A 12,500-nucleotide genomic window follows, 5' to 3' on the forward strand; every position below is an offset into this window, starting at 1 on the left:
CCTTCTCTCTTTGAATGAAATGTAACATGTCAGTAACTCTCTCTCTCCCCTCTCCGTCCCCTTCTCTCTCTGAATGTAACATGTCAGTAACTCTCTCTCTCCCCCTCTCTGTCCCCTTCTATCTCTGAATGTAACATGTCAGTAACTCTCTCTCTCCCTCTCTGTCCCCTTCTCTCTCTGAATGTAACATGTCAGTAACTCTCTCTCTCCCCCTCTATCTCTGAATGTAACATGTCAGTAACTCTCTCTCCCCTCTCTGTCCCCTTCTCTCTCTGAATGTAACATGTCAGTAACTCTCTCTCCCCTCTCTGTCCCCTTCTCTCTCTGAATGTAACATGTCAGTAACTCTCTCTCCGCTCTCTGTCCCCTTCTCTCTCTGAATGTAACATGTCAGTAACTCTCTATCCCCCCTCTCTGTCCCCTTCTCTCTCTGAATGTAACATGTCAGTAACTCTCTCTCCCCCTCTCTGCCCCCTTCTCTCTCTGAATGTAACATGTCAGTAACTCTCTCTCTCCCCTTCTATCTCTGAATGTAACATGTCAGTAACTCTCTCTCTCCCCCTCTCTGTCCCCTTCTATCTCTGAATGTAACATGTCAGTAACTCTCTCTCTCCCCTTCTATCTCTGAATGTAACATGTCAGTAATTCTCTATCCCCCCTCTCTGTCCCCTTCTCTCTCTGAATGTAACATGTCAGTAACTCTCTCTCTCCCCTTCTATCTCTGAATGTAACATGTCAGTAACTCTCTCTCCCCCTCTCTGTCCCCTTCTATCTCTGAATGTAACATGTCAGTAACTCTCTCTCTCCCCTTCTATCTCTGACTGTAACATGTCAGTAACTCTCTCTCTCCCCTTCTATCTCTGAATGTAATATGTCAGTAACTCTCTCCCCCCTCTCTGTCCCCTTCTATCTCTGAATGTAACATGTCAGTAACTCTCTCTCCCCCCTCTCTGTCCCCTTCTATCTCTGAATGTAACATGTCAGTAACTCTCTCTCTCCCTCTCTGTCCCCTTCTATCTCTGAATGTAACATGTCAGTAACTCTCTCTCCCCCCTCTGTCCCCTTCTATCTCTGAATGTAACATGTCAGTAACTCTCTCTCTCTCCCTCTCTGTCCCCTTCTATCTCTGAATGTAACATGTCAGTAACTCTCTCTCTCTCCCTCTCTGTCCCCTTCTATCTCTGAATGTAACATGTCAGTAACTCTCTCTCCCCTCTCTGTCCCCTTCTATCTCTGAATGTAACATGTCAGTAACTCTCTTTCCCCCCTCTCTGTCCCCTTCTATCTCTGAATGTAACATGTCAGTAACTCTCTCTCCCCCTCTCTGGCCCCTTCTATCTCTGAATGTAACATGTCAGTAACTCTCTCTCTCCCCTTCTATCTCTGAATGTAACATGTCAGTAACTCTCTCTCTCCCCTTCTATCTCTGAATGTAACATGTCAGTAACTCTCTCCCCCCTCTCTGTCCCCTTCTATCTCTGAATGTAATATGTCAGTAACTCTCTCTCCCCCCTCTCTGTCCCCTTCTATCTCTGAATGTAACATGTCACTAACTCTCTCTCCCCTCTCTGTCCCCTTCTATCTCTGAATGTAACATGTCAGTAACTCTCTCTCTCTCTCTCCCTCTCTGTCCCCTTCTATCTCTGAATGTAACATGTCAGTAACTCTCTCTCCCCTCTCTGTCCCCTTCTATCTCTGAATGTAACATGTCAGTAACTCTCTTTCCCCCCTCTCTGTCCCCTTCTATCTCTGAATGTAACATGTCAGTAACTCTCTCTCCCCCTCTCTGGCCCCTTCTATCTCTGAATGTAACATATCAGTAACTCTCTCTCCCCCTCTCTGTCCCCTTCTCTCTCTGAATGTAACATGTCAGTAACTCTCTCTCCCTCTCTGTCCCCTTCTATCTCTGAATGTAACATGTCAGTAACTCTCTCTCCCCTCTCTCTCCCCTTCTATCTCTGAATGTAACATGTCAGTAACTCTCTCTCTCCCCCTCTCTGTCCCCTTCTATCTCTGAATGTAACATGTCAGTAACTCTCTCTCTCTCCCTCTCTGTCCCCTTCTATCTCTGAATGTAACATGTCAGCAACTCTCTCTCCCCTCTCTCTCCCCTTCTATCTCTGAATGTAACATGTCAGTAACTCTCTTTCCCCTCTCTCTCCCCTTCTATCTCTGAATGTAACATGTCAGTAACTCTCTCTCTCCCCCTCTCTGTCCCCTTCTATCTCTGAATGTAACATGTCAGTAACTCTCTCTCCCTACCCCTGTAGCTGGGTGGGCTTTGAGCACCATGACTTCCAGGGCCAGCAGTTCATCCTGGAGAGAGGAGAGTACCCCCACTGGGACGCCTACAGCGGCTCCCTGTCCTACCACGTGGAGCGCCTCATGTCCCTGCGCCCCATCTACTGCGCTGTGAGGACTGTGTGTGTGTGTGTGTGTGTGTGTGTGTGTGTGTGTGTGTGTGTGTGTGTAGGGGGTGAGTGTGTATATGTGTGTATGTGTGGGAGAGAGAGAAATACAGCGAGAGATGGATACATGGAGAGCGTGTGAAAGAGGGTCAGTATTCTATGTTAGTGTTTATAGAAGACAGTATTCTATGTTAGTGTTTATAGAAGACAGTATTCTATGTTAGTGTTTACAGAAGACAGTGGACAGTATTCTATGTTAGTGTTTATAGAAGACAGTATTCTATGTTAGTGTTTATAGAAGACAGTGGTCAGTATTCTATGTTAGTGTTTATAGAAGACAGTATTCTATGTTAGTGTTTATAGAAGACAGTATTCTATGTTAGTGTTTATAGAAGACAGTATTCTATGTTAGTGTTTATAGAAGACAGATAGATAGGATAAAGTACTGTGTGTCAGTGTGTATGAGAGAGAAAGCAAAAAGGAAACAGCAAGATTGTTTCCTAGCATTGTGTTTAACCCTCCCACTCTCTCCCCCTATATCCTCTCTCCCCCCTCCCCCTCTCTCCCCCCTCACCCTCTATCCTCGCTCCCCCTCTATCCTCGCTCCCCCTCTATCCTCACTCCCCCTCTATCCTCGCTCCCCCTCTATCCACTCTCTCCCTCTATCCACTCTCTCCCTCTATCCACTCTCTCCCTCTATCCTCTCTCCCCCTCTATCCTCTCTCCCCCTCTATCCTCTCTCCACCCTCCCCCTCTATCCTCTCTCCCCCTCTATCCTCTCTCCCTCTATCCTCTCTCTCTCTCTATCCTCTCTCCTCCTTCCCCTCCCAGTCCCACCAGAGCAGTCGTATGCAGATCTTTGAGACAGAGAACTTCATGGGCCGCAGCGTTGAGCTGTGTGATGATTACCCCTCTCTGAGGGCCATGGGCTGGTGCATGCCTGAGGTCGGATCCATGCACGTTCAGTGTGGCGCGTAAGTCAACATTAAGCACAAACTCACTCACAGACACTGTACAAAAACACAATGGCACACACCTCAGGAGGTTGGGCTCGTGGTAACTGCTGGATCAAAATAAGTGGAATGGTATCAAACAAGTGGTTTCCATTTGCTCTGATCCAGCCGTTATTATGAGCCGTCCTCCCCTCAGCAGCCTCCACTGACACAACCACACTCCAATCTTGCTATAGTGAGACAATAAAAAGCAAAACATTGAGTGACGCAATTCAGCGTCAAGCAAAAGTCCACTCTAAGCCAAACATGATTCTCCCTCCCTCTATGTCCCTCCTCTCTCCCTCTGCACCCCACCTATCACCTTCTCTCCTTTCCCCCCTCCGCTCCGTCTCTCCTCTCCCTTCCCCCTCTCTCTCCATCCCTCTACCTTCCCCCCTCCGCTCCCTCTCTCTCCTCTCTTCCTCCATTCCTCTCCCTTCCCCATCCCCCTCTCACTCCTCTACCCCTCCGCTCCCTCTCTCCTCTCTCCCTCCATCCCTCTCCCTTCGCTCCCTCTCCCTCTCTCTCCCCACAGCTTTGTGTGCTACCAGTTCCCCGGCTACAGGGGCCAGCAGTACATCATGGAGTGTGAGAGACACAGTGGAGACTACCAGCACTGGAAGAACTGGGGCTCCCACTGCCAGACCCCCCAGATCCAGTCTATCCGCCGTATCCAGCACTAACCGGGCCCAGAGCGGACGGTACCCCTAACAGAGCCTCAGGCTTCGGCCTAGGGCTGGGTCTAACTGGGGCCTTGTCACAGCACGGCCACCACAAACACAGTCAGTCAGAAGCATCCCACCGTTTCTACTAACATATGTCAACTCCGTCACTGACTTCCTCAGACACTCTGGTTGATAACACAACAGGGTGTCAGTCCTACGAGAGGCGACTCGTATGTCAACGCCGTAACATCAACGTGAGACAAGTTAAGTCATCACCGTAACACGTTATAGAGGACCGTTATAGTGTAATAACGGTCTAGCAGGTTGTAGTATATATCACAGATATATATCAGGGACTTTGGTTCACCAGCACCAATAACAGCAATAGACAGTAGTGGTGAGAGAGGAGGGAGATCATCACTGACCAATAAACTCATGCTCACCTCAAACATGGGTCCTGTGTTCTTCTTGGGTACTATATGTTTGTTCACATTCACTATATACCGTACTATAAACTGGGTAGTTTGGATACTGGATGCTGATTGGCTAAAACAGCATTCAGCCGTGTGTATGTGAGACCGTATACCATGACTATGACAGTTAGCCTTTTCCCCTTTATTAAAATGGCTACATCAACAATAGTTTGGCATACCGATGTAGAAAATAAGCGTTTGATGAATTTGAGAGAAAACGAAAAGAACACCGTGAAACAAACAAAGTGGGCACTTACCTGATTCACTGACTGGTGTGTAGAAAACGGATACATTGTGAGTTTGGGAACACAACAAAAACGGAGCTGTACTATACATATGTCTTCATACACATATCTACTATATACTGTACTATATGTCTTCATACACATATACTGTACTAAAGTCTTCTATACACATATCTACTATATACTGTACTATAGTCTTCTATACACATATACTGTACTATAGTCTTCAATACACACTACTATACTGTACTATGTCTTCATACACATATCTACTATATACTGTACTATATATATATGTCTTCTATATAGAGACATCGAAATGTCTTCATACACATATCTACAATACATCTACTACGTATATACTTGTATTATACTGTACATCTGTACTGTGTACTCAACATCTATTGTACTATACATAACTTTTGCCTCTGGGGGGTGCTCTTGAGCCAAAAGAGGTCCCTTAAATCAGGGTTTCCCAACCCTCTCCTTGGGCTCCCCCAGACATTTCACATTTTCATTTCAACCTTAAACTGGCACGCTGATTTAATTAGTGAACTAATCACCAAGCCTTTGACTAATTGAACCAGGTGTGCCAATTTAAGGTTAAAACAAAAATGTGAAACATCTGGGGAGGCCCAAGGAGAGGGTTGGGAAACTCTGCCTGAACTCAATGGACAGAACTAGCCCAGGAATGACCTGATTGGAGCACACACAAAGGGGCATACCTCCCCACAGCCATGACTTAAAGCTTTTATTACTAGCCTACTAACGGCTGCGTGGTTTAACAAGAAAAAAATTGATTCATATAATACCATATGTGTCTATGAAACAGTCACCTCTCAAACCAAAATTTGAGTTAAAAATAAATTTTACACTCACAGTGTACCTTTAAATGTATGTGTGTGTGTGTGTGTTGACTGTATGCTTGTATACACATTTAGCTGTTGTCATGGCGTCAGCTCATGGGGATCCAAATAAAGATCAAGTCTTATAAAATAAGTGAATGTTTTTTTGTGAATTTTATATATGTTTACGGCTTTCTTACAGTGTAGGAGTGACTTTTTTTTATTTAACTAAGCATATAAGGTGTTCACTTTTATGAACTAAGTTTCCATGGTGATATTAGTTGGTCTTTGATAACAGAACACCCACATCAAGAGGCTCAAAACCAGCTTTATACTCAGAAAACAACTTCAAAACTCACTTCAGTCATAAAAAAAACAATTACAATCAATATATTCTCATTATAATTCATGACTATAATTACATTTTTTCAAAATCATTGATTGAATAAATTCCTTACAAAAAACAACAAAATGTAGGCCACTCAAAACACCTGAGCTAGGAACCATGACAACACAGCTGACTAACAATACAATACAGTGATACTGTTGAAATACAAAGGCTGTGTCCCAGATGGCACCTTATTCCCTCTATAGTGCACTACTTTTGATCAGAGCCCTGTATGTGCCCTGTCAAAAGTGCCTGTGACGTACTTAACTGCACATATGTTTCAGGTGTCTATACAGTACGGGTGAGTCCGAAATGGCACCCCATTCCCTATATAGTACACTACTTTTGACCAGAGCCCAAATGGGCCCTGTTCAAAATGAGTGCACTATATAGTGAATAGTGTGACAATTGGGCCACACACCATGTGATCATGCATTGGAAGGAAACTGGTTCATATTTGAAGTGGAGTAAATAACTTCTTCCCTTTTCAGTTGTGTTATGAGAAACCTTCGAAACTGAATTCCTGTCCTCTCTTCATCCTCTTTCTTTCTGTGTAAAATCCCCCGTTCTTCTCTTTCCTCCTGTACAGCTCTGTTTTATCCTCCTGTACCCTTGTTTTATCCTCCTGTACTGCTCTGTTTTATCCTCCTGTACCGCTCTGTTTTATCCTCCTGTACTGCTCTGTTTTATCCTCCTCTACCGCTCTGTTTTATCCTCCTGTACCGCTCTGTTTTATCCTCCTGTACCGCTCTGTTTTATCCTCCTGTACCGCTCTGTTTTATCCTCCTGTACCGCTCTGTTTTATCCCCCTGTACCGCTCTGTTTTATCCTCCTGTACCGCTCTGTTTTATCCTCCTGTACCGCTCTGTTTTATCCTCCTGTACCGCTCTGTTTTATCCTCCTGTACCACTCTGTTTTATCCTCCTGTGGATGAACCTCTTCAATTATCTATATGTCAATCCCCCTCTAGGTGCGTGTCAATAGCCTAGACATACAGTATTGTCTGCGTTCCAAATGGGACCTTATTCATAGTGCACAACTTTTGAACAAGGTTAAAGTTCGGGGTCAAAAGTAGGGCACTATGAAGTGAAAAGGGTTACATTTGAGACACACCCGTTTTGTCTCTTCTTCTGATTCAACTCCTTTCCTTAATCTGCACTGATGAAAGAGAGCTGGACTGGGGAAAGTACCTAGAGGATAGCTAGAGGACACCTAGAGCACAGCTAGAGGATACCTAGAGCACAGCTAGAGGATACCTAGAGGACAGCTAGAGGATACCTAGAGCACAGCTAGAGGATACCTAGAGGACAGCTAGAGTAGAGGATAGCTAGAGAACAGCTAGAGGATACCTAGAGGACAGCTAGAGTAGAGGATAGCTAGAGAACAGCTAGAGGATACCTAGAGGACAGCTAGAGGATACCTAGAGGACAGCTAGAGGATACCTAGAGAACACCTAGAGTAGAGGATAGCTAGAGAACAGCTAGAGGATACCTAGAGGACAGCTAGAGGATACCTAGAGGACAGCTAGAGGATACCTAGAGGACAGCTAGAGGATACCTAGAGGACAGCTAGAGGACACCTAGAGGATACCTAGAGGACAGCTAGAGGATACCTAGAGGACAGCTAGAGGATACCTAGAGGACACCTAAAGGATACCTAGAGGACAGCTAGAGGATACCTAGAGGACACCTAAAGGATACCTAGAGAACACCTAGAGTAGAGGATACCTAGAGCACAGCTAGAGGATACCTAGAGGACACCTAGAGTAGAGGATAGCTAGAGAACAGCTAGAGGATACCTAGAGGACAGCTAGAGGATACCTAGAGGACAGCTAGAGGATACCTAGAGGACACCTAAAGGATACCTAGAGAACACCTAGAGTAGAGGATAGCTAGAGAACAGCTAGAGGATACCTAGAGGACAGCTAGAGGACAGCTAGAGGATACCTAGAGGATACCTAGAGGACAGCTAGAGGATACCTAGAGGATACCTAGAGGACAGCTAGAGGATACCTAGAGGACAGCTAAAGGATACCTAGAGGACAGCTAGAGGATACCTAGAGAACACCTAGAGTAGAGGGTAGCTAGAGAACAGCTAGAGGATACCTAGAGCACAGCTAGAGGACACCTAGAGGACAGCTAGAGGATACCTAGAGGACAGCTAAAGGATACCTAGAGAACACCTAAAGGATACCTAGAGAACACCTAGAGTAGAGGACACCTAGAGGATACCTAGAGGATACCTAGAGGATACCTAGAGGACAGCTAGAGCATACCTAGAGGACAGCTAAAGGATACCTAGAGAACACCTAGAGTAGAGGACACCTAGAGGATACCTAGAGGATACCTAGAGGACAGCTAGAGGATACCTAGAGGATACCTAGAGGATACCTAGAGGACAGCTAGAGCATACCTAGAGGACAGCTAAAGGATACCTAGAGAACACCTAGAGTAGAGGACACCTAGAGGATACCTAGAGGATACCTAGAGGATACCTAGAGCATACCTAGAGGACAGCTAAAGGATACCTAGAGAACACCTAGAGTAGAGGACACCTAGAGGATACCTAGAGGATACCTAGAGGACACCTAGAGGATACCTAGAGGACACCTAGAGGACAGCTAGAGGATACCTAGAGGACACCTAGAGGATACCTAGAGGATACCTAGAGGACAGCTAGAGGATACCTAGAGGACACCTAGAGGATACCTAGAGGATACCTAGAGGACAGCTAGAGGATACCCTGAGGACTCGCTCTCTCTCTGTCGCTCGCTCTCTCACTATTTTTCACTCTTTCACTCTTCTTTAAATCTCCTCCCTCTTTCTCTATCCCTCTCCCTCTCTCTATCCCTCCTTCTCTCTCTCCTCCCTTTCCACTGCTTGCTCGTAATCATCGTCTCGCCTCCTGCGCCGACCCCTAGCCCCTCCCCTCCTCTCCCTGGTCGAATCAGAGCCCTGCGACCCTGCGTCTCCGCCGAAGTCCTCCCTGATCACCTCCTCCTGCTGCTCTTCATCCTCATCCTCATCACTCTCCTCCGAGTTCGACTCGTCTGAGTTTTCCTCCTCCAGGTAACGATAACCTTTGACCTGAGAAGGAAGTGACATGGTCAACATTATATTACATTACAGACCAAACATGTCAATTGATGACTTTGTGTCATTATCGAAGACACTTGATATTGCTCTTTAATTGTCTTTATTGCCAATGCCAAACTTTAAAGAAAGACTTTCATTTCGATGTTCTGTTTGCTTGTCTTTATCGCATTACTAGTGAAGGTGATATGTGATATTTGCTCTTTTCTCTCAGCCAAATGGTATTTTAAAGAAAAAAATGCAAAAACATGGCAAAAAGTGAACAGATTGTGATAGGTTACCTTGTGTTTGGGGCGGGGAATGCGAGGCAGTCTGAAATGCATGTTCTTGGACAGGCGTCGCTCCATCGTCCAATAGCAGAAGCATGCCAGCAGCAAGATGACCAATAGAATGGAGAGTTTGGCCTGAGGAGGAGGGACCAGGAATGAGAAGGAGAGAAAGAGAGGAGTGAAATAGCACTTTAAATTAATCGTTTTTACACTTTTTCTAACACACAAACACACGGGGACACACACGGACACACACATGGACACACACACGGACACACACACGGGAACACAAACGGACACACACACGGGGTCACACACACGGGAACACACACGGACACACACACGGACATGCGTACACACATGGGGACACACACGGACACACACACGGGGACACACACGGACACACACACACCCTCATGATGAGTCCAGTCCACAGGTAGACTATGAAGATGGCGATAGCCTGCCACCAGTGGTAGATGGTGTAGACAAAGTCCAGTCTCTCTTTATCTTCATACAACATACCCAGGAGAACTGACAGACACGGAGAGAGAGAGAGAGAGAGAGAGAGACAGTGGAGAGTGGGGGGCAGAGGGGGGGTGTGGTGGAGAGGGGGGTAGATAGAAAGAGAGCAAGAGAGAGAGGAGGGCGGTAGACAAGGGGGAAGAGAGAGAGAGAGGAGGGCAGTGGAGAGGGGGGTAGAGAGAGAAAGGGGAGGTGAAGAGGGGGAGAAGGAGATAGGTAGAGGGGAGGAAGGTGTGGGAGAGTGAGGAGACATAAATGTTGGAAATGATTAAGTCTGAACTGGAAAAGAACAATACTTTACCAACTAGGAAATAAAAGAGTCCTGTGTGTGTGTGTGTGTGTGTGTGTGTGTGTGTGTGTGTGTGTGTGTCTAATCATAGTACTAAAACTCACTGCTGAGTCCAGTCTTATTCAATGCAGACCCCATTCCCCAGAGGGCGATCACCACCAGCAGGTAAGGAAGTTGATCAGGTGAGCGTGGCGCTGGGGACCAGAACAGCAGGAACACCAGCAGAGGACCGTGGATCACAGCGCCCCCTAGCAGAGAAACGTAGCGTGGCAGCCTGAGGAGGGACAGGGACAGGCAGGAGAATAGGGAGCAGGACAGACCATAGACCATCACCAGGAGATACAGCCACTCTAGACCCACCGTACACACACCATACGACTGGGAGGGAGGGGAGACATGAGGGTAGGTTAGAGGAGAGAAAAAGACAGGGAAAGTAGGAGAAAGGGGGGGTGAACAGGACAGAGAGAGAGATTGTGAGTGAGTGAGTGAGTGAGTGAGTGGTGAGTGAGTGAGTGAGTGAGTGAGTGAGTGAGTGAGTGAGTGAGTGAGTGAGTGAGTGAGTGAGTGAGTGAGTGAGTGAGTGAGCAAGAGAGAAAGAGCATGAGCGAGAGGAGAGAGAGAGAGAGAGAGAAAGAGCATGATCGAGAGAGAGAGAGAGAGAGAGAGAGAGAGAGAGAGAGAGAGCGAAGAGAGATCGAGCATCATGAATATAGCTGCCCTCCAACAGAATCTATGTCTACACTAGGTAAAGTGACGCAGTAGGTCTGTGAAAGCTACATGGACAACATTCAGACTCCAGCTACTACAGTTATTAAAGGACTTCCTGTAATGACTACCAGAGTGAGTCCGGTGACAGAGAAGAGTGTGTCCAGTCCACTGTAGATGAAGAAGGGGATGAGGAGTCTCAGTCTGTAGTCTCTCAGGTGTTTGAAGGGCAACTGGAAGATGTTCCCCCAGCCGATACTCCTCAGATCGATCTCCTCTGTAGGGCGGTACGCAGCCCCGCACACCGCCAGGAACTATGGGTAAAACACAGTGAAGGACTGTGGGACAGCAAGCAATGGACTCTGGGTAATCTCGGAGGGTGTTGTATTGATTGTTGGGTGTAATAAAACTAGGTTTTTAGGATGATCATTTTAGGTAGGTGTGTACAGACGTGTCTTTGCCTGTGTGTGTGTGTCTTACGATGATCATGGAGAGGAAGGCGGCCCCCATGAGAACACTCTCCACCTGGATCAGCGCCAGGGAACGAGGGAGGTGCTTCAGGACGGTCCTGTTGAAACCCTCGATCATACCACTGCCCTCCGCACCTGGAGGGGAGGGGGAGGAGTTATTAAAACCACCAATCATACCACTGCCCTCCGCACCTGGGGGGGGGAGTTATTAAAACCACCAATCATAGCACTGTCCTCTGAACCCAATAAAGAGAGAGGGATAAAGAAAGTGATGAAACAAAAACCTGTATATTTTTTAAACCATTGATCAGAGAGAGAGAGAGAGAGAGAGAGGAGGGGGGAGGGGGATGAGAGAGATTCAGGTGCACGAAAACAGTGCTATTAAAACCATTGATCAGAGAGAGAGAGAGAGGAGGGGGGAGGGGGAGGGGGATGAGAGAGATTCAGGTGCACGAAAACAGTGCTATTAAAACCATAGATCTTGCTTCTCCTCTGAGAGTCAGGGTAAGGAAATGGAAGTTAATAACAGACTACTGGTCAGTTTACCACAGTGTTTAACATTGTACAGTGTGTGGTTGTAGTCACTAAGGTACTGGTGGAGGAAGATGCGCTGGGGGAACTCTGCAAACACCAGGCTGAGCTGAGAGACACAAAGAGAAACACAGCCAGACATCAGAATCCTCACACACACGAACACACAAAAGGCAATGCTTAACCGATATCACTCACTGACTGACAAGTGACTCGACCAATGGCAACATACATGGAAGATGACGAAGAACACGGATTGGAAGACGATGACATAGCGATGACACGCCCCTTGGGTAGTTTCTTCTGTTCCTGAACGTGATCATCCTTATAGTTGACATACTCATAGTACTGTTGGGCCATCCTGAGTGAGTGAGAGAGAGAGAGACAGACAGAAAGATAAACACAATAAAATACAGTGTGATTAACACTACACAGCAAAACACAACATATCACCGCATAACAATGCATAACACAACAAACAGTGCAACCCGTACAAGCTAGCTATCAATGTATTCTGGTCTGTGTGACGTTAACGTGTGTGTCTCAATTCTCCACTTCCTAACCTTGTGATGTAGTTCCCTAATGACGCCCACAGCGGGACAATGG

General features: G+C 46.5%; 2 protein-coding genes across 2 annotated transcripts in view; one reads left to right on the plus strand and one right to left on the minus strand.

Moving 5' to 3' along the window:
- Nucleotides 1-4,514, plus strand: part of LOC106594846 (beta-crystallin A1) — a 6,327-nt gene extending 1,813 nt beyond the window's left edge. Inside the window, exons 4-6 of the mRNA XM_045716384.1 lie at nt 2,271-2,412; nt 3,240-3,382; nt 3,936-4,514. Of these exons, the coding sequence (XP_045572340.1) occupies nt 2,271-2,412; nt 3,240-3,382; nt 3,936-4,083 (433 nt within the window). The 3' untranslated portion in view covers nt 4,084-4,514. The remainder of the gene's footprint in view (nt 1-2,270; nt 2,413-3,239; nt 3,383-3,935) is intronic.
- Nucleotides 4,515-5,938: 1,424 nt separating this feature from the next.
- Nucleotides 5,939-12,500, minus strand: part of LOC106600344 (protein unc-93 homolog B1-like) — a 12,969-nt gene continuing 6,407 nt past the window's right edge. Inside the window, 10 exon segments of the mRNA XM_045716383.1 lie at nt 5,939-9,102; nt 9,390-9,512; nt 9,790-9,908; nt 10,293-10,566; nt 11,025-11,207; nt 11,374-11,498; nt 11,910-12,003; nt 12,127-12,185; nt 12,188-12,255; nt 12,458-12,500. The exon segment at nt 12,458-12,500 is cut by the window's right edge and continues 119 nt beyond it. Of these exon segments, the coding sequence (XP_045572339.1) occupies nt 8,860-9,102; nt 9,390-9,512; nt 9,790-9,908; nt 10,293-10,566; nt 11,025-11,207; nt 11,374-11,498; nt 11,910-12,003; nt 12,127-12,185; nt 12,188-12,255; nt 12,458-12,500 (1,331 nt within the window). The 3' untranslated portion in view covers nt 5,939-8,859.

This window comes from Salmo salar, chromosome ssa04 (genome assembly GCF_905237065.1).
Source record: "Salmo salar chromosome ssa04, Ssal_v3.1, whole genome shotgun sequence".
NCBI lineage: Eukaryota > Metazoa > Chordata > Actinopteri > Salmoniformes > Salmonidae > Salmo > Salmo salar.